The sequence below is a fragment of the Ciconia boyciana genome, chromosome 35, assembly GCF_034638445.1.
Source record: "Ciconia boyciana chromosome 35, ASM3463844v1, whole genome shotgun sequence".
NCBI lineage: Eukaryota > Metazoa > Chordata > Aves > Ciconiiformes > Ciconiidae > Ciconia > Ciconia boyciana.
Genome location: NC_132968.1, coordinates 46,046 through 68,210, shown reverse-complemented (window position 1 = coordinate 68,210; position 22,165 = coordinate 46,046). Strand labels below are relative to the sequence as shown.

General features: G+C 52.2%; 2 protein-coding genes across 2 annotated transcripts; one reads left to right on the top strand and one right to left on the bottom strand.

Moving 5' to 3' along the window:
* Nucleotides 1–3,930: 3,930 nt before the first annotated feature.
* On the top strand, nt 3,931–4,896 carry LOC140645605 (olfactory receptor 14A16-like). The gene has a single exon (XM_072849060.1). The coding sequence runs from the start codon at nt 3,931–3,933 to the stop codon at nt 4,894–4,896; it is 966 nt and encodes a 321-aa protein (XP_072705161.1).
* Nucleotides 4,897–17,716: 12,820 nt separating this feature from the next.
* On the bottom strand, nt 17,717–18,757 carry LOC140645569 (olfactory receptor 14A16-like). The gene has a single exon (XM_072849039.1). It carries the CDS (start codon nt 18,722–18,724, stop codon nt 17,717–17,719), a length of 1,008 nt encoding a protein of 335 aa, XP_072705140.1. The 5' UTR covers nt 18,725–18,757.
* Nucleotides 18,758–22,165: the final 3,408 nt, after the last annotated feature.

The following is a 22,165-nucleotide window of genomic DNA, read 5'->3' as shown; positions in this document are numbered from 1 at the left end:
GATTGGCTCTGTAACTTTTATCACGCAGCATTTCATTGGCTTATAGTTATTTTGTTGTTCCTTCTTTTGCATTCTTTTGTTCCTTCTTCTGCTTTCCTTGCTCCCTTTTTTCCTCTTGGTCCCTCGCCCATGACCTTAGTTTAAAGACGTGTTTATTAAGTCAAGGTCATCAGCGTGCTGATCTCCTATACTTGGGCACAAGAATATTGTGGGGGATGATGTTGGAAACTTCACTGGCTTCCAGGTTAAAAGACAACCACTGCTCTCCCTGTGTCCAGCCAGCCTCTTCTTGCATTCCCAAAAGCAAAGAGGATGGCAAGACACAAGCTGCCCTGGGTAAAACCAGTCACCTTCTTTTTGAGACACCCAGAAATGGGATCTGAGTGGACACACTCTGGGGCACAGCCTCAACTTTCACTGCTCCTCCGCTGGGCATTTTGGAAAGGTGCATACAATGTTTGGGTGCTGCCAGTCATCAGGGAGTCCCCCCAGTCTCCATGACCTTATAAAGGTGACCGAGAGTGTCCTCACGGTGAGACTGGCTTGCCCTCTCAGCTCCCTGGGATGCCTCCCCTCCTGTCCTGGAAAGGATTGCATTTGCTCAAGCGACCCTTGACTTGATCCACATCCACCGCTGGTTGATCTCCTCCAGAGTCCTGCCCTGAGTCACAGAGGCCTGAGAGACCTTGCTGGGGAAGACTGAGGCAAAGAGGATAACAAAGAATCTCACATTTCTCTACACCTGCTCTTACGAAACTCAGCAGGGGCCATACAGTATCTTTGTTTCTGGTTTAACTGTTCCTGAAGTAGTAAACACTCATTACGGTGCCCTTGAATTGCCTTTCAAGTTTAGATTGAGTTGCGATCTGGACTATTGCTGAGCTTGGAGGATGCTGTCCTTGAAGACCAGCTGTACTGAGCTTTGCCACCATGTCACAGCTCTGTCTCCCACAGTCACAGCTCCAGCTCATCCTGTCTGTGCCCCTGTCTGAGGGCATTGCTGCACATTTGGGCTGAAGCACCCCAGCTGTGGCACCAGGCAAGCTCATACTTGCCATAAGGAAAGTCCAAGACCCCGTGTGTGCAAAGGCTTTGCTTCAGAGCAGAGACATGGCATGGACAAAAGACAGCTGAATGTCTTTCTATTCCTAGGACTACAAACCCAGAGTGAAATGAGAAACCCAGAATGAAATGCCTAAATTCACTCAAGTGAAGACATTCCCCAGCTTGCAGTAATTAGATCCCTGCCTGTCACCTTCCAGGTGTCCTGGCTAATGATGGAACAAAAAAAGGTGATTCTCATGCCCAACTCTTTTCCCAATAGGAGAAATGCCACTGCTGGAAAAAAGGGCCTCTCCCCAGCTGAGGGAGGGAACATCAGTGGTTCCTTCAGCCTGTTTCACAGTAGGTTCCCCTGGAGCCCAGGGACACCTGGAGGGAGCCCAGAGGGGGCAGAGGAAGTGCTGCCTTGGGCTGCTCCTCTGCTGCTGAGCTGGCTGGGCTCCTGGGATGGAGGGAGCTCATGACAAGTGGGCAGAGCTGCAGAGAGACAGCTCTGCCCAGGAGCAGCAGCTCTGCAAAGCACAGCAGGGCTGAGGGCACTGCCTGCAGACACCTAGGGGAAACGAGTGAGGCAGAGAGAGGTTAAAGGCAGTCATGAGTGGGAAGATGGCTGAGACCTCACTGGAGGAGAGATCTTCAAAGCCCCCTACATGGTAAGTCTCTGGATGCAAGGCAATGTACCATGTGTTCCTGGAGGGATCTCCAAAAGCTGGCACATCCCACAGCCTATGGGGTCTTTCAGGAGGACTCTCACAGTTTCTGTAGTGTAGAGGAGGAGGATGTGCTCCAGAGCAGGGCTTCCCTGCTGCACTGTCCAAAGGACAGGGCATGATGGCTGCCTTCTCCCAGGGACAGCTGCAGGCTGTGAATCTGGGTGTGCAGCCAGGGCTGCCCACAGCAGGGTTCCTGCACCCCAGGGAGCTGTGATCTGGGGCAGGGACTCTGCTGCCTGCCAGGGTCAGCACTCAGCATGCCCAGGGACCTCCCCACGGTGTTGTGGGGAGAAGCTGTGGATGGAAGGAGCGACCCCGGGCAAGGCAGGGTTCTTCTGCTGTTGAGAGGGCGCTGCGTGGGACAGCGCTGCTCTCAGATCCAGCTCATGCCCAGGTCATATCTGAAGGGACTTGTCATGAGTACGGTCAGGGCAGGGTTTCCTGCTTGAGTCTGTGTTTTCCTGAATCTATGCTTCCACTTTTCTCGTGCTTGGCTTGGTGGGAATGGAAACTCAGCTGTGTGGGTTAGAGAAGGGGCTGAGACTCCTAAACCATCACCCTGAGGTTTACTAGGAACCTCAGCAAGTGCCTTCACCCCCCACCAGCCTACAGATAAAACCAGCATCACCTTTCCAGTTTCATCAGGGTTGGTGTAACCTGCTCGTTGGCCCCTGCACACACAGAGAGAGGCTGCAGGGCAGAGCTGGGCACACAGGGGCTGGGATCGGAGCTGTGAGCGGTGGCAGGGAACAGACATGGGGCCAGAGACACAGATCCCATCTGGGACAGCTCCAGGCAGTAGAGACATGGGCAGGGAGGGAGCGAAATACAAAGCAAAAGCCTGCTGCAGGGGAGATATGGGCACCTCCCGGCCATGCCCTGCAGTGCAGGTGCCTTCCCTGAGCAACACCCCTCTTGTCTCCTCTCCCACCTAGCAAAGCCCTCAGCCAGCCCATGGGGTCGAGGGTGTTAGTTACCCCTCATCCATCTGCCAGCAGAAGAGATGAAGTGCATTTCTCCTGCCATGTGCCCATTTCCTGCTGAGCAGGGGCTGAAGGGGACTGCCCTGCATTATCAACATCTGGGAGAGGTTGTGCAGTGCTGGGTAAGGGAAAGGCTTTCCTGAGTGCCCCTCTGCCTCTCTGTTGCCTCCCTCAGCTGCTCCTGGTGTTGAGGTAAGGCTCTCTGGGAAGAGTAGTTTCAGCTGCAGAGTCAGGCACTGATCTTGGGGGTCCTCCCATTCACATGTGTTTAAGGCAATGAGGTGTCCAGCTTTCCTCTAACCTGTGAAGCTCTGGGCAATGCAGTCTGGCAGGCTAGGAAAGGAGCTGGGTTTCCCCTCACCAGGTGCCATCGTTAGCACACTTGGCTGTCTCCTTGGGGTGTCCTTCCAAACTGTCAGATGCCTTCCAGGATGCACAATGAGACTTTGGCTAGAAATGGGGTACTAAGACCTTGAGAAAGGGGAAGACATTTAGTGGTCTGCAGTGGATGCCTCTGCTCTCACCAGTGTCTGGTGACTCTTCAGGGTAACGTGGGAGTGTGATCACCCTCCCTCTCAGAAAGGTGCGAGCACTGGGCAGCTGGGAACAACACGGAGGGACAGAGCAGCACCCCTCACTCTTCACTGAACCACAGGCAATCCTCTTGCCTTGTAGGACTCCCTCTGTTCTCCCTGAGTGCAGCAGAAATGCTGAGGGGTTCTGACATCCAAACACACTCCCCATGGGAGATGGAGGGGAGCTGTGAAAATTAAAATCACCTCTCCGACTGCCTTCTGCCATCCCCGTTCCTTAGCACTGGCAGTGCAGATGCAGACAAGCTCTTCTGTTTTGGGAGCAGTTTCCTGTGACAAAGTCAAAAACTAGCACTGGCTCCTGCCCCCCACCGTTCCCATGCACTCACTGCTGAAGAGCAGGGCTGACGCCTCGGCTGCCAGTGCACAAAGCCCCTGCTCCTCACCACACACTGAACCAGCACTAACCAGAGCTCCAGCCAGAGAGCTGAAGGAAGGTCTCCTAGAAAGACTAAAGGGTGGTGGTGTGCAGCAGGGGAGGATTTATGAGAAATGGCTTGGATTTTGCTCTGAGAAGTCTCGCCTATTGTCTCACCACCTTCTCCTCCTTGGACAGGTCCCCATGCCCGGAGGCAGCAAATGTCCAATGCCAGCTCCATCACTGAATTCCTCCTCCTGGCATTCGCAGACACACGGGAGCTGCAGCTCCTACACTTCTGGCTCTTCCTGGGCATCTACCTGGCTGCCCTCCTGGGCAACGGCCTCATCATCACCACCGTAGCCTGTGACCACAATCTCCACACCCCCATGTATTCCTTCCTCCTCAACCTCTCCCTCCTCGACCTGGCCTCCATTTCCACCACTGTCCCCAAAGCCATGGCCAATTCCCTGTGGGACACCAGGGCCATCTCCTACTCAGCATGTGCTGCCCAGGTCTTTCTGTTTGTCTTTTTCATGTCAGCAGAGTTTTCTCTTCTCACCATCATGTCCTACGACCGCTACGTTGCCATCTGCAAGCCCCTGCACTACGGGACCCTCGTGGGCAGCAGAGCTTGTGTCCACATGGCAGCAGGTGCCTGGGGCAGTGGTTTCCTCTATGCTGTGCTGCACACTGCCAATACATTTTCAATACCTCTCTGCCAAGGCAATGCCCTGGACCAGTTCTTCTGTGAAATCGCCCAGATCCTCAAGCTTTCCTGCTCAGATGCTTACCTCAGGGAAGTTGGGCTTATTGTGGTTAGTCTCTTAGTAGCATTTGGCTGTTTTGTTTTCATTGTGGTGTCTTATGTGAAGATCTTCAGGGCTGTGCTGAGGATCCCCTCTGAGCAGGGACAGCACAAGGCCTTTTCCATGTGCCTCCCTCACCTGGCCGTGGTCTCCCTCTTTCTAAGCACTGCCATGGTTGCCTACCTGAAACCACCCTTTATCTCCTCCCTATCTCTCGATGTGGTGGTGGCAGTTCTGTACTCGGTGGTGCCTCCAGCAGTCAACCCCCTCATCTACAGCTTCAGAAACAAGGAGCTCAAGGATGCAGTTTTGAAACTGATGACGGGATGTTTTTCTAAAGCAATAAACTGTCCTTTCTTGGATGCATATCACTCATAATGTATCTCATTACAGGCTCAGCCTGTCTTCTGGAGGTTTTGGTGGTGGTGGTGGAGGGGTTTTTTGCTCTGTTTTACATGTGATAATGTTGTGCACAAAGAACTGTCTTTATTCATGCCATTTCTAATTCTGTACCTACCTTTGTAGTGTTACCTAGAGACGGTTGAAAAGAATGTTGAAATAAGAGCCATGTTCTCTGTGCTTTTTTTTTTTTTAAATAAAGGACCCTGCAGCAACTTCTTCAGCTGAGATCCTGTTTCTGAGACTTTTTCTGGTGCTGCAGTGGCAGAGCCTGCGTGCAGAGGTGGAGGGCAAAAGAGTCCTGGCCCAGCAGCACTGCCAGGGAGCACCAGCGCTTGCTCTTTCTGGAGCTGTTCTCTTTTACTTTCCACACTCTCTTTCTGAGCCCCTGTGTGGGGGTAAGGAAGGCTTGCTCTTGCAGCTTGGTCACAGTCCTTTTGGGTGGCAGTCCTGTGATTGCACGCAGTGACAGGCAATGGGCACTTCCTTGGCAGAGCTGACCTCCATAACAGAGTTTCCATCACCCAAGGGGATCTCCTGATGGCAGTGCCTGAAAGCTGACATTTTCTTCCAAAGTTTCTCTCAAGAACAAGCCCAGGAAAGTGCCCTCAAGAGGAAAACACGATTGAACAGCTAAATTGTTTGAGTATTCAGGGTGTGAGCACGCGGCAGTGTCCATGCACAGCCAGACCTCCTGCGGGAGAGAGGCAGGACCAGCAGAGCAGGCTCTGGTGTGTGCCCATGTTCACTGTACACCCCAGGGAAGCTGCCCCAAGGCAACCGTCCCAGACCAGCCCATAACAATCACCATTTCCAGCACCGGACTCTGTCCTGGTTTCGGCTGGGATAGAGTTAATTTTCTTCCTAGTAGCTGGTATAGTGCTGTGCTTTGCATTTTACTATGAGAATAATATTATAACACCCTGATGTTTTGGCTGTTGCTAAGTGGTGTTTACACTGGTCAAGGACTTTTTCAGCTTCCCATGCTCTGCCAGGTGCACAAGAAATGGGAGGGGGCACAGCAGGAGAGTTGATCCAAACTGACCAAAGGCTATCATATGATGTCATGCCCAGTATATAAACTGGGGGAGCTGGCCGGGGGGTAGTGATCGCTGCTCGGGGACTGGCTGGGCGTCGGTCAGTGGGTGGTGAGCGGTTGTATCTTTTTGGGTTTTTTTCCCTTTTCCCCCTCCCTTGGGTTTTGTTCCTCTCTCTCTCTTGTTGTTTTCCTTCTCATTACAATTCATTATTATTATTACTATTATTTTGTTCCAGTTATTAAACTGTTCTTATCTCAACCCATGAGTTTTCTTACTTTTGCTCTTCTGATTCTCTCCCCCATCCCACCGGGGGGGAGTGAGCGAGTGGCTGCGTGGTGCTTAGCTGCCGGCAGGGCCTAAACCACGACAGACTCTCAGCCCTGCTCATACAGGTTGTTCATCCCTCCACAGTGGGACACTGAATGAGTAGCTCAGAAGTCCGTGTTTGTGTTGTACAGATGGAAGATCATGGAGCAGATCCTCCTGGAAGACATCTCAAAACCTATGGAAAAGAGGGAGGTGATTAGAGGCAGCCAACATGGCTGCACAAAGGGTAAATTGGGCCCGGCTAATCTGGCGGCCTTCTCCCATGGAGTAACTGCATCAGTGGACAAGGCAAGAGCTACGGATATCATCTACCTAGACTGCTGTATGTCCTTTGATATGGTCCCCCACAACATTCTTGCTGCTAAATTAGAGAGGCATAGGTTTGATGGATGGGCTGTTAGATGGAGAAGGAAATGGCTAGCTGACCACATGCAAACAGTTATAGTCACTGGCTCAATGTCCAAGTGGAAACCTATAACGAGGGGTGTCCCTCAAGGGTCCGTCCTGGGACCAGTACTATTTAATATTGTCCTGGTTTCAGCTGAGATAGAGTTAATTTTCTTTATAGTGGCTGGTATGGGGCTATGTTTTGGATTTGTGCTGAGAACAGTGTTGATAATACAGAGATGTTTTAGTGGTTGCTGCACTGGTCAAGGACTTTTCAGCTTCCCGTGCTCTGCCAGGTGCAGAAGAAGCTGGGAGGGGACACAGCCAGGATAGTTGATCCAAACTGACCAGAGGGCTATTCCATTCCAGATGACGCCATGCTCAGTATATAAAGCTGGGGAAGAAGAAGGAAGGGGCGGACATTTGGAGTGATGGCGTTTGTCTTCCCAAGTAACCATTACGCATGATGGAGCCCTGCTTTCCTGGAGATGGCTGAACACCTGCCTGCCCATGGCAAGGAGTGAATCAATTCCTTGCTTTGCTTTGCTTTGCTTGCGTGCGCGGCTTTTGCTTTCCCTATTAAACTGTTTTTATCTCAACCCATGAGTTTTCTTACTTTCGCTCTTCCGATTCTCTCCCCCATCCCGCAGGGGAGTGAGCGAGCAGCTGCGTGGTGCTTAGTTGCTGACTGGGGCTAAACCACGACAAATATCTTCATCAATGACATCATAGACAGTGGGATTGGGTGCACCCTCAGCAAGTTTGCAGGGGACACCAAGCTGAGTGGGACAGTTGATTCAGTTGAGGGGAGGAATGACATGCAGAGGGACCTGGACAGGCTTGAGTAGTAGATCCGTGCAAACCTCATGAAGTTCAACAAGGCCAAGTGCAAGGCCATTCACCTGGGTCAGGGCAATCCCCAGTAAAAAATCCAGTAAAAACTGGGAGATGAATGGATTGAGAGCAGCCCTGCAGAGAATGACTTAGGGATATTGGTGGGTGAAAAGTTGGACATGGGCCGGTAATGTGCTCTTGCAGCCCAGAAAGCCAACTGTACCCTGGGCTGCCTAAAAATAAACATGGCCCGCAGGCTGAGGGAGGTGACTCTCCCCCTCTACTCCGCTCTCCTGAGAGCCCACCTGGAGCACTGCATCCAGCTCTGGGTCCACCTGTACAAGAAAGACATGGACCTGTTGGAGCAGGTCCAGAGGAGAGCCTCTCTTCCTATGAAGACAGGCTGAGAGAGTTGGGGTTGTTCAGCCTGGAGAAAACAAGGGTCCGGGGAGACCTCCCTGCAACCTTTCCATATATAAAAGGGGCTCATGGAAAAGATGGAGAGACAATTTTTACAAAGGCCTGTAGTGACAGGACAAGGGGCAAGGCTTTTAAACTGAAAGAGGTTAGGTTTAGATTGGACATAAGGAAGAATTTTTTTACGATGAGGGTGGAATGGAAGAGGTTGCCCAGAGAAGTTGTGCATGCCCCATCCCTGGAAGTGTTCAAAGTCAGCTTGGATGAGGTTTTGAGCTATCTGGTCTAGTGAAAGATGTCTCTGCCCATGGAAGAGGGCTTGGAGTAGATGATCGTTAAAGGTGCCTTCTAACCCAAACTGTTCTATGATTCTAGGAGATGAGACTAAAGACATTGTGTGCGTGTGGCGAGATGAACCTGAGTGAGCACAAGCACCATCAGCTATTCTTGGGGTTGCCGTGAAGGCCTGTGGGAAAGACAGTGTCTTGAGGTCACTTCACACGGAGAGTAATGCGCCTGGGAAACCACCTGAATGCAGCACTGGGATGTGCTTCCTTGACCCGAGGATCCTGTGTCCATTCCTCATGCCTTGGGGCCTCTCAAACGAGTGCAAAGCAGGGCGATACACTGCAGGGCTTAGGTGCTTCCCAGCCTCTGGCAGTGGCAACAGGAGGCCAGGGAGACACTACAACTCTTGCAATTTGCTGCCTCTACATCTGCAAAGGAAGGACTCCTGTCTCGGAACACCCCTGTGTGTATGAGGAGTGCACGAAGCCAGATCAGGGGTGGACACCTGACAGAGCCCTGAAATTTCAGTGTTACTCCAGGAACAACCCCCACTCTCCCAGTGAGATTCATCTCAGCTGCCTTGGATAGGTTCTTTACAAATGCTCCTGGTCTTCTACATTACCTTCCCTTGCCTTTCTGGCCTGTGCCTTCAAATACACAGTATGAAAGAAGCTCGCCTGTGGAGTATCATCTCACCTGTGCAGTCAGAAGCATTCCTGCAAGCATGAGCAGCATTGCCATCTAGAAGGTGGCATTTCTCACATTTCAGACGTCACAGAGCACATCTAGGGAGTACGAATACACTCAGAGGCACACACCCCTTCGTGTTTCACCTCTCTGAACTTCCTTCACAATTGCTTTCAGCAACTAGCATAGGAAAAAAATGCTCTCCCTCCTAGGTGTCCTACCAGGAGAGATGGGACAAGAAGGACATAAAACCTTCAATGGAGAAAGGGGAATGGGACAATCAAACACCATCAGTTCAGTCACCCGTACTGCGAATAGGGAATGTCCCCAACCCTTAGACAAGTCCTCCCCTCTCTCTCGTGACCTGCCCCATGATTGGTGTTGGGAACACCCTCAGCATTGTGCTGGTGGTGGACAACTTGAAGGCCTGCTATAGCTCCACCACTATGCCCCTGACGTGACCATGCTGCTGACCTGACTGGAGACAACACCATCTCTGCTGACAGCGGTGTTAGGAGTACTTTCTGCACCTTTGGCATGTACTGAGTGTTTCCTGCTGGTGGCCACATCCTGTGATGAGTACTGGGCTGTGGCCACCTGCTTCTCTCTGCAAGACTCATGAACTGGAAGGTCTGCTTTGAGAAGGCAGCTACACCTTGGCTAGGGGGATTTCTGTCATCTACAATAGTCACTTCATTCTTGTCCCAGATACAGGTCTGTGGCCCCAGTGGAGTGGACCACTTCTGTGATTTCACTGGAGCTCTCCTGCAGTGACACCATGACACTTCTGCTCTTTGCTTTCATAACCTGCTTTTTAGATGCAGTCCTCCCCTTCCTCTTCAAATTTCATTCTGTGCGTGCATCAGAGCTGCCACCCTGGGGCAGCTCTCCCACCCAGCATGGACAGGCAGGAGGCCTTCTCCACCTGCTGCTCTCACCTCACCCGTGAAACCGTTTTCTACAGCATCCTCATCCTTGTCTGTGTGATGCCCAGAAAAGCCGCCCTGAGAGAGTTTGACAAAGCACGTTTTCTACACCATCCTCAGGCCCCTGCTCAAGCTCCTCATCTGCAGCCTGAGCATCAGGAAGTATGGAGAGGAGTGGGAGACTGAGAGAAATGCTCAGAAAAGCTGTGAGCTGCACAGAGAGCCATATGGAGTTGTGGGCCTGCTGGGAGAAACCACTTCTGGTTCTCTTCTGAACAGGCCCAGAAAAAGTCAACCGGTGTGTGCTGTGTCCTGGGCACTCTCCTGGAAGTGTGAGATATGGAGAAGGTTTTTGGTGCAGAGAGGTGCTAGTGGAGCTGGCTGGTTTCATTGTGACACCTCTCTCAAACGCCTTGGAAAGGCAAGAGCCATCAGAGAGGTTACATGGCTGGATTTTAGCCAGGCCTTAACATGGTCACCCCTAGTTTTCTTAGAGCCAGATTGGTGATATCTTGACTAAAGAAGCAGACAATAAGGTGGATGGGAGGATGACTGCATGATCAGGCTCAGACATCACCACTGGTACAGAATCCTCCTTGCAGCCAGTCATTATCTCTGTTACCAGCACTTGGGCCAACACTGTTGAACATCTGGATTATCTCCCTGTACGATGGGATGGAGCTCACCTTCAGCTCCTTTGGCAAGCTGAGTGGAGCAGTTGAGCTACCTCATCTAGTTCACCCTGCCTCGAGCAAGAGAGTTGGTTGAGATGACATTCAGGTCTCTTCTAACCTGAGTTATTCTGAGTTATTCCAGGGCCTGGGGGTCAGGGTTTGGCCTTGCTGCTTCATAAAACAAACCAAGGCTTTTCTCAGCATTATAGCCCCCTGCAGATTGCCTTTGCCTACCTGCAATCACAGCCTCCAGTTATCTGCTCTAACGAGTCCTTGGGGAGGCTTTGTCCCCCTCAGTGGGGCCAATCAATGCTTCAAGGTTTTTCTTCTGGCTTTGACTTCTTGAGAGGTTTGTTCAGTCTCCTCTCAGTATCTGAGCTTCACAGACCCAGGGCCACATACACCATGGGGCTCATTAAAATACAGAAAGCCTTAATGAGCTAGTTGCCTTCCTGTAATTTTCTTCACGTCTTCAACACTTGTACAGCTAATTGGAAACATTTCATAGGGTAGTTTAAGAGGAAGATTTCAAAGTGTGCGTAATAAAAAATATTTTTTTAAATGTGGAATTTTATTCAATTCAGATTAAAGAAGAGGTGATAGCAGCATTCTCCAATTGATATTGATGCAGAGTGTCTCCTCAGGAATTCTGGACAGGCAGGAGAAGCAGGCCCTTGAGGTCTGACACTGTATGGACAACCTTGCTCCTCACCTCCCCAGCCTCACCATTTCTGTCATTGGCCACCTGGGCCTTGCTTCACTTTGCCTTACCTCAGACTTCACTGACCTCTGGGAGCTGAATGTTACAGCTCCATGGCACCATCTCCCACCTGATCTCCTTAGAGAACCGGCTGCACACAGGCACAGAAGGAATTTTCCTCTTTGCAAGCAAAGAAAAGTAAAGCATGATGAAGTTTCATGAACAATAAAACACACTCCTCAGCCATATGCTAAGTACAAGCTGCCTCTCATGAGGCTGACTTTCTACAAGGCATAATCTTATGAGAAATGTTGTAGATGGATAGATACAAAAAGGGAGATATAAACATAATTAGAGTTGGCTCTTAAAGAGACACAATTAGACTACCGAAAGACAGGGAAGTGTTTAGTCCCTGAAGCTCAAAGCAGCAGCATAGGTGAGAGGTATCTGAATGAACAAAGAGTAAGGCAAGGAGAAAGTTGGGGAGTAATGGCAAGGGCCTTTGTCGAGGCAGTCTGCATCTGAAAAGATGACTTTAGAAATGGTCTTTGTGTCAGGACAGGGGAAAGTATATGAAAGATGAGAGAAATTAAATACACTGTATAACAGGCAGAATAGCGGTAATGAAGTTATAGGGGAAGATTGATATTTCTGTGGAATGTGCCTTTGGAAAGGCCATGGGATTGGTAGAGGTCTCTTGTGAGTGAGGACAAGCCTATGTTGCACCCGCCTTTGAAAGAGGCCAAAAGTGTAATCCAGGGAAACACAGGCTGTACAAGCTCACTTTGGTGAGGAGTGTGCCATCAGCTGGAGTCCTCTTGGGTGACATGTCTGGGACCTTGAAAGAGAAGCATGTGTCCACAAGCAGTCAGCATGGACTTCCAAAGGGTAAATCATGCCTCGTCAACTTGCTTGCCTCCATGACGAAGTAACTGCCTTTGTGCGTGAGTGGAGAACAGTGGATGTTGTTCACCTCAGCTTAAGCAAGATTTGTGGCATGGTCTCCCCAATATTCTTGTACCCAAGTTAGGCCATTAGAGCCTGGACGGGTCAACAAACGGCTGGGTAAAACACCAGTTGGACGATGAGTCTGAGAGAGCAGTGGTGAAGGGGTCATAGCCTACCTGAAGGCCACTGGCACATCCTGGGACATTGTGGGGCAGCACAAGGGACTCTGCTGGGCCCTGTGCAGTTTAACATGTGCATCCATGACCCAGAGGAGGAAACTCTCACCACATTTGTCAATGACACTACACTGGAAGGACCATTCCTGTGCCTTAGGGATGTCATTCAGGAGAAACGAGACAGGCAGGAGGACTGTCCTGTCAGGAAATTCATGAACTAGAAGAAGAACAAAGGCCAGATCCTGCACCTGGGATAGACTAACGGCCTGCATTGGCAGGGGCTGGGGACTGCCTGGCCAGGGACCAGATCTGTGTAAAAGGCCCTGGTGGAGCTGGGGAACAGAGGGCAAAACAGGATCCAGCAGTGATCTACACAACCCAGTGCGACCTGGTACCAAAGGCAGCCAGCAGTGTCCTGCAGTGTATAAAGAGAAGCCTCACCAAAAGTGTGAGGGAAGACATCGTCTGTCCCTGCTCATCACTCGTTAGACCACCTGGACACTCCTGTGTCCACTTCTGAGCCCCCAGTTCAAGTGTACTGGGTCTGGCTGGGATGGTGTTAACTTCCTTCGTAGCAGCCCCTATGGTGCTATGTGTTTGCATTTGTGCCTCAAACAGCGTTGATAACACACCAGTGTTTTGGCTGTTGCTGAGCAGTGGTTGCAGAGTGTCAAGGTCTTCTCTGTTTCACACTCTGCTCCCTCCCAGTGAGTAGGCTGGGAGCAGGCAAGGAGTTGGCAGGGGAACACAGCCCAGAAAGCTGGCCCCAGCTGACCAAAGGGATGTTCCATACCAGATGATGTCATGCTCAGCAAGAAGAGCCAGGGCAGGAGAAGAAGGAGGTGGTTTTTGTCATTCAAGGTGTCTGTTAAAGGGAGGCTGGCTGGGCATCAGTCTGCTTGTGAGAGGTGGTGAGTGATTGCCCATGCGTTGCCTGTTGGTTTTGGTTTATGTTTGGTTCTATCTTTTTCTTTTGCCTGTTAAACTGTTTTTATCTCAACCCACAAGCTGCACAGCAACTCATGCAGCAGCACTGGTAGGGACCTGACCGGCTAAGGAGTTCCCTGTGGAGAAGGGCCTGGGCACCGTAGCGGATGCCATAGGAGCCAGTGGGTCTCACAATTCCAAAGGAGAATAAAGAGGTGCGGGTCCTGAGGAGGTCAAGCAAGATGGAGGTAGGGACATAGAGCATGAGGTGTGAGGAGAGTCTGAGGGAAGTGGGCCTCGCTAGAGCCTGCTGAAGTGGAGGCACAGGGCAACCTAATGAGAGCCTACAGCTACCTGGAGAGATGATGGAGCCAAGCTCGCTTCTGCAGTGGCCAATGAGATGACAGAGGCAACAGCCACAAACTGCCTCTTGGGAGCTCTAGGCTGAGCCTTAGGAAAAATATAAGGGCCTAGGAGGAGCATTGCTGTGATCTCCACCTTTGGAGCGCTTCAGGTTTCAGCTCCACAAAGTCGCAGCCAGCCTGGAGGCTGGACTAGAGAGCCCCAGCAGTCTCTTCCCCACCAACCCTTGCATGAGCCTGTGCCTTGCAACGTGCCCTCCATGAAGAGACTAAGCTAGAGGTGAGGGTCCCTATGTCATAGGACAATTCAGGGTAAAAGGGAGCTCAGGAAGTCTCAACTCCAACGCCCAGCTCCAAGCAAGGCCAGCTCTGGACTCAGAACAGGTAGCGCAGTAAATGTCAGCATTTGCAGAGAGAGTTTACACATGAACCAGGCATCTAAGCCAGTGTTACAGAAATGGAGATGTGTCATTTGACCAGCTCCCTGAACACAGCTGTCACTATGCCATGCCTCCTGAGATTCCTGGGAACATCCACCTTCTTGTGCAGAAGAGTATGATTCTTCTGCAAGTTTCCTGGCACATCTCCAGAGCAGGGGTGCTTTAGGCTGTAAAAAGAATTGAAAAAAGCCTCTGACTTGGGTACTATCAAATTAATTTCTGAAAGAGAGGGAGATGGAGGGATCTCAGGGCTTCCAGGTTCCTGCTGAAGATTTCAGCCTCCAAGAAAGGAGCTCCAAGAAAGGAGTTTTGAACTAATATAGCCTTTTGATCATTTCATTTGTGATGGCTCTGCTTCCCAATTTCCACAAATGTCACCCAGAAATCTCACCTGCTTTTCCTTCCTCTCCTTCCCAAACATGACCAAGTGATGGGAAGAAAGGAAGCAGAAAGGCCCTAGGCCTCTGTGAATCACCTCGGGTGTGGCACTTGTAGGGCCACAGTGTCATTTCATTGTACACCCCATAAAGAACCAAGCTGGGAAGTGAGACTGCAAGCCCCAATCAACAGGGTTCATGGACAGGCAAGGCTGTGCCTATGGCTGGTCTGGAAACCAGTACACCTACAGCATAGCTCAAGCTGGGGCTGAAGCTCAGGCTTGGGCTTCAATGGTCCCCTGGGCCCATGGACAGAGTTGTGGGTCCAGGCCCCACATTAGGCTGGTCGGGTCCATGAAGGCCTAGGGATGCTCTCAGGGCCCTGACACTGCCCCCATGGGATCCCACCTACCAGTGCCCTCCATAGGGCATCTTCTCATGCCCTGAAGTCCAGGCTCTGTGCTCTGCTACCCTCCTTCCCCACCTCCCTGGAGATCTGGGAGACCAGCATTTCATGGTCACCACAGCCAAGGCTGACACTGGTATTCACATGCCTGACCAGCTCTTCCTCTTTTGGGAGTGCCAGGTCCAGGTGAGCAGAAGACTGAAGGGACTCTTTGGCAGCTCTGCTAAGAACGTTTCCACAAACAGCACAAGAAACCTCCTGGAAGGTTTGCATCCTGCTGTCTCCCTTGACCACTGAATACCGAGGAAACGGAGTCCCCCAGAAGAGCCAGGTCCTGTGATCCACTGATTTCCTCAGATCATTTAATTGAGACATTGTTCATTCCTCACCCTGATGTATGACCTGTAAATGGCTGGGATGGACTTAATGTTCTTCATAGCAGCCCACAGGGTGATGTGCTTTGGATTTGTTACTAACACAGCACTGATAACGCAACAGTGTTTTGGCTATTGCTGAAGAGTCCTTGCAGAGCATGAAGGCTTTCTCTTTTTCCCACTCTGCCCCTGCAGCAAGTAGGCTGGGGGGACACAAGAAGTTGGCAGGGGCACAGCTGGGACAGCTGGCCCACAATGACCAAAGGGATATTCCATTGCAAATGATGGCAGGCTCAGGAAAAAAAAAAAAACCAACACCCAAACTCAACAGAAGAAGGAAAAAGGGGAGATATTTGTGATCAAGGCATTTGTCTTCCCAAGGCCTGCTTTCCTGGAAATGGCTAAACATCTGCCTGCCGATGGGACGTAGTGCATGAATTCCTCATTTTGCTTTGCTTGTAGACACAGCTTTTGCTTCACCTATTAAAATGTCTTTGTCTTGATCCATGACTTTTCTTGCTTTTGCACTTCCAATTCCCTCCCCCGTCCTGCTGGGGGTGGTGGGGGTAGGGGAGAGTGAGCAAACGACTTTGTGGGTGCTTAGCTGCAGGCTGGGGTCAAACCAAACTGAGCACCTACCACAGTGCCAACTTTTCTGGCCTCTTTACCCACACACACCTTGACCAATGAGCTTTTCTGATTTATTTTCTCCCCTTGTCCTGTTGAGCTGGGGGAGTGAGTGAGCAGCTGGGTGGCTGTCTGGCTGCTGGTCAACGTTAACCCACCACAGGACCACCCCAGGACTGCTGCACCCAGTATGGGGCTTCCCAACACAATACAGACCCTGACAGACTGGAGCAAGTCCTGCAGAGGCCAGAAGGATGGTTGGGGCCTGGAGCACGTTATGGACAAGGAGAGGCAGAGAGAGCTGGGGTTTTGAGAAATCCCTCAGAGTCAAACACTGGGGCAAGGACCCAGGCCAGCTGGTGGGATCTGAATCACTGGACAGTTTCAGTATTTGTCAAGACAAGGCCATGAGCACCTGCTCTAGCTGGAGCTGTCTGAGAATGGGCTTGGCTGAGAGAGCAGCTGTGGCAAGAGCTCTGGGACTTGGTGTGTAAAGAGTGTCAGTAGGAAACTGGTTTCCTCTTTATTAATCATGGCTGTGGAGTTGGGTATCACTGAGCCTCGGAAGAGGACAGAGGTGATCGTACAGCAAAGGTCCCTTCTCAGGGCTGGGGTGTATGGCCAGAGATGGAAACGGATGGTGTTTGGGACCGGTCTGGGACAATTCTCCTAGGGCAGCTTCCCCAGGGTGTCCAGGGAACATGGCACAGACCGAGCCCCTCTCTTCTGCACCTTTGGTGCCTTGCTTCCTTCATTTTGTCACCTGGCTCTGCCTTGTGAGCACCCTGCTGTGTGCCCTTCTCCTGCACACTCACACAGCTTAGCTCTACACTGGTGTTTCCTCTTCCAGGACGTTTCCAGCCCAGCCCCAGCTCCAGCTCTCCACACCTCCCCTGGCCCCATGGCAGTGCCCACCACAGGGGGCTGCAGCACTCTGGGCACTCAGCCACAGCTCCGGTTGCTCTGAAGGGAACAGCAGCTCCTGGAGGTCACACGCGGGGTCAGCCTCCCCACCAGCCCCAGGGCTGCTGCTGGCCAAAAGGGCAAGAGGAAACAGAGGCCAGACAATCTCTAGCTCTGCTGCATTCATATTGTAGGTTGTCCCTACCCCCAACTGCATTTGCACCCTTCTCTTCCCCAACCAGCCCCTCTCCCTAGGACAGAACAAGAGTCCTGGCCCTGGGGCTCCTCAGGCACCTGCCGCATCTCTCCAGTCTCCCTTTGCCATGCCCACTGGGTCCACACTGACTCCCATGGCACTGCAGAGTCCTTCTTTGTGCATACCTTGATTTCGTGCTTTGCTTTTGGGGTGTTTGAGGGTGTTTCACTTGGTGTGCCTCCATTCACTCCCACCCCACGCACGTCTTGACCCCTGTTTTCTCCTGACCGCTCCAAATTCATTTCCATGAAGATGGCTATATGCCATGAGTCCTGACATATGTGAAGCAGCCTGAGGAGGGAATGGGGAGCTCATGCACCATCTTACAACAACAAGAAAGCCTTTAAAACCAGAACTTCTGGTCCAGTGGAATGAAATGGTACTATGAGCTTAACCCCAAACACAGTGAGAACATAAGGAGAAAAGACTTTTTGAGAGACCACTTCCTTGGACATTTTAGTGGCAGCCACTTGGGAGGAAGAGCCCAACCTTCAGGCACTGCACCCAGGAGATGCCCTTTTATTGAAGAGCTGCTCCTAGACAGGTCCCATCTGACACAGTATGGTGTAAGGGGCAGACCAAACAGGATAAAGACTCAAGAGAAGAACTATCAACCTAGAAAATTATACAGAAGTAGATTACAGGGGAAAAAAAGCAGACTGCTGGCCTTAGAGAAGCTCCGGAAAATGTGAAGTGCTGGGAGGTAGGCTGTTGTCAGTGACGCTACGTCCATTGGGTCAGTTTCCATAGGGCATCCTTGAGCTCCTTGTTCCTCACGCTGTAGATGAGGGGGTTTACTGCTGCAGGCACCACCGAATACAGAACTGACACCACCAGGTCCAGGGATGGGGAGGAGATGGAGGGGGGCTTCAGGTAGGCAACCATGGCAGTGCTGATAAACAGAAAGACTATGGCCAGGTGAGGGAGGCACGTAGAAAAGGCTTTGTGCCGTCCCTGCTCAGATGGGATCTTCAGCACAGCCCTCAAGATCTGCACATAGGACATGACAATGAACACAAAACATCCAAATGCAAAACAACCACTAACCACAATAAGCCCAGCTTCCCTGAGGTAGGTGTCAGAGCAGGAGAGCTTGAGGATCTGGGGGATTTCACAGAAGAACTGGTCCACGGCATTGCCCTTGCAGAGTGGTAGTGAAAATGTATTGGCAGTGTGGAGCACAGCGTAGAGAAACCCACTGCCCCAGGCAGCTGCTGCCATGTGGACACAAGCTCTGCTGCCCACGAGGGTCTCATAGTGCAAGGGTTTGCAGATGGCAATGTAGCGGTCGTAGGCCATGACAGTGAGAAGAAAATACTCAGCTGATATAAGAAAGAAAAAGAAAAAGACCTGGGCCACACACCCTTGGTAGGAGATGGCCCTGTTGTCCCACAGGGAATTGGCCATGGCTTTGGGGACAGTGGTGGAGATGGAGCCCAGGTCGAGGACAGAGAGGTTGAGAAGGAAGAAGTACATGGGGGTGTGGAGGTGGTGGTCACAGGCTACAGTGGTGATGATGAGGCTGTTGCCCAGGAGGGCAGCCAGGTAGATGCCCAGGAAGAGCCAGAAGTGCAAGAGCTGCAGCTCCCGTGTGTCTGCGAATGCCAGGAGGAGAAACTTGGTTATGGAGCTGCTGTTGGACATTTGCTTCCTCTGGGTATGGGGGCCTGTCCAAGGAGGAAAAGGCAGTGAAGAGTTAGGACACACAACTCTCAGCAAATCCTTCTCCATTTCTCACAGAAACACCCCCCGCCAGCCTCTCTCTCTCCTTCCAGAAAGACCTTCATGCAGCTGCCTGGCTGCAACTCTCTTTCTTGCTGGCTGAGGGCCCAATGGGGAGCAGGGGATTCTGCTGTGGGCACCAGAGGAGTCAGTCCTGCTGAGCACCAACAGGAAGATAGAAAGCATGAGTGATATCTGTGTAAATCCCCTCAAGAAATCAATGCCATTTCACAATTGTCTCTCCCAACTCACCCGACTGAAGAGGAGAGCTGTGGGGGTTTGTTTTATTTTCTTTTGTTCCTGTTCCTTGTCCCACCTGAGGGGGTTTGTGGAAGGCAGGCATCCTTGGCCTTTCTGCTACACTACAAGTGCTACCCTGAGAGCCCTGGCAGGCAAAGGGCTGGACCCTTAGTGCATAGGGAGGAGAGATGGTCTGTCCCTCAGTCTTGCTCTCAGCTGCCCTTGGCTCACACCTCTCTGAGCCACAGGATGCTCACACTCAGCTCTTGCCCTGAAAGGAAACTGGATACTGGAAAGGAAACTGGATAAGCCAGTTGCAAAATGCAGACGATCTCCACAGTCCCCTCCCCAGGGAAGGGCTGTGAGCTTCTGGATGCCCTGAAGATGGGGTGTCCTGAACAGAGAGCCAGCTTTATCCCCACCCTATGGACTGCATTGCCCAGACCCCCCCAGGCTAGAAGAGGCCTTGGGCACCTTGCTCCCATGGACACAGCTGCATGGCAAGACGTGCAGGGTCAGTTGCTGAGCTGCTGCTGCAAAGCCCATCCCTAGAGAGCCTGAAACAGCAGCAGCAGGGGCAGGTGGAGAAAGCAGGAGAAATACCCCAGGGCTTCTGCCAAGTGAGGCAAGGCCAGGGAGGGAGAGATGGGCACTCAGGAGAGTCTCCTCTGCTGGAGCTCAGGCTGCAGAGGAGGCAGCTCCTGCCCTGGACCCCAGCGCCTTGAGGGCAGAGGCTCTGCTGGGTGGGAGAGGAGACTGACAGACTTGGTAGGGGAAAAACATGTTCAGTGAAGGGCTGACAGGGAGATGCCCAGTTCCCCCCTCCCAGCCTTTGCTGTCAGCACTTTGCTCTCACTCCCGCTCTGTGTCTCTCCTGCCTGCATCTGTGCCTGCCAGGAACTGCTTCTCTGTCCCCATGTCTGCTACCTATCAGTGCCCACAGACCAAATCCCACCCGCTCTGTGCTCAGGTCTGCCCTGCAGAGCCCTCCTGGCAGCAGGACACTGCCCAGGAGCATCTCAGAGAAGGAGCAGGTCAGATGAACCACGAGGATTCCACACAAGTGATGGGGCTTTCATTAGGCAAAGGAACTGGTGAGGGGACTGAATCAGCTTCCTCACAGACCTACTGACCTCTCAGTCTAATGCTGTAGAGGTCTCAGTCTCTTGTGCAAACCTCACAGCTCCATTGCTATGTTCCCCCACAAACTCAGCAGGAAACGGAAAGCACAGGCTTCAGAAAGCACCTTTCCTTCCACATAGCACCTGCCTTGAGGTGCTTCTTGAAAATCTGCCTCTGGCAATGTCCTGAAGTGATGTGGAGCTGTGAGCAGCCCTGACCCACGCAGCACCCTCTCCACAGCAGAGGGACCGTGCCCTGACGGGGGCCGCTCCTTCCACCCACACCTTCTCCCTGCAGCGCAGTGAGCAGCCACCCGGGCAGGCTGAGTGCTGGCCCTGGCAAGTGTCAGAGTCCCTGCCCTGGCACACAGCCGGGTGGGCGCAGGGACCCTGCTCTGCAGGACAGCCCTGGGCAGCCCTGCCTGCACACCCGGCTTCACACCCCTGCAGCCATCCCCGGGAGAAGGCAACTGTCATTACCTGTCCCTCTGACAGTGCAGCAGGGAAGCCCTGCTCGGGAGCAGGTCCTACTCCTCTACGTTGGAGAGAGATCTCTGTAGGCTGTGACAGATTTATCACACCCCTCCAGGAAGATCATGTCCATTGCCGTGCAGCGAGACTTACAGTGGAGAGGCTGTGAAGATTGCTCCTCCAGTGAGCTCTCAGCCATCCACCCAGCCCAGACCGCCTTTAACCTCTCTCTGCCCTGCTTGTCTCCACTCCAGTGCCTGCAGGCAGTGCCCTCAGCCCTGCGGTGCTTTGCAGAGGAGCTGCTCCTGGGCAGAGCTGTCTCTCCTTATCTCTTCCTGCTTGCCATGCACTCCCTCCATCCCAGGAGCCTGGAACAGCTCAACAGCAGAGGACCAGCCCAAGGTGTTGTAATGACCTCTCTGGTGGGTTTGGGGCCAAGTCCATGAAGCTCAGACACTGAGAAGAAGATGAGGAAACCTCTGAAGAAGTCGGATGCAAACTGCAAAGTTTCTTTGAGCCTTAATGGGTCCCACTGAGGGACATTACTGACAAAGCCTCCCTGGGGACTGGTTAGAGCAGAAAACCGGAGGCAGAGATGGCAGGTAAAGGAAATGTAAAGGTGGCTCTGATGCTGAGCAAACCTTAATGTGTCCCTTTAAGGTAAAGGGCCTTGCCCTGACCCCATTAACCAACTGACCCCCAGCCCCTGGGAAGGGAGATCTTGTCCCTCACACGGTGCTCAGGGCTCTTGCTGGGGCCGTGTGATGTGGGGATGTGTGATGCCAAGGGCAGGACTCTGCTGCGACACCTCCCAGGCTCCTGGATGTGGACAAGGAGGCAATGAGCCCCTAATGCTAAAAGGATAAGGTGTCTCCTCAGAGGCATCAGTGGCAGAGACAACAGCCATTGCCAACGGCAGAAAGAGCTCCTCTCTGTTGGGGGCTTTCAGCCTTTCTACATCCCGCTGTCATCTCCCCCACAGGCTGTCCTATGGTGTTGCATCCCCTCTGCCTCTTTCCCTGCAGGCTGTAGGCACCCACCCTGCTACTGCACCTTGCTCTCACCTCAGCATCTTCCTGCCTTTACTGGAATCTCTCCAGCCTCCCTGGCTCTTCCTTAAAACACAAAGCCTGGGGCTGACCCAGGGTGACCTGTTGCACAACAGCACTGCCCTTGGAGTGACATTTCTTTCTCCTCATGTCCACTCTGGATGTCCCAAGCTGCACTTTGTGGCATTATTTCTTTCTCATGCTGTTTCCCACTTTAAAGAACAGCTCTGCCATCTCTGAAAGCAACCTTCTGGCACTCTCAGGCTACTCCCATATTGTCCAGAGCCTCCCCAGCTCTGGGCCAAAGAAGCCCATGTCCCTCAGCCATCCCACACAGGTCATGTGCACCAAACACCACCTTGGGAGACCTCCTCTGCACACTCTCCAATTCCTCCTTGCTTCTGCAAAATGGGGAACCCCACACTGAGACACACCTCTGTTTGTGTGGCCACACCAGTGCTGAGACAAGAGGGGTGAGAAATCAAATTGTCTGTGTCTCCAATGCTCCTCCTAATGCAGCCCTGTATGCAGCTGGCCTTGTTCATGGTGAGCATGCACCACTGGCTCAT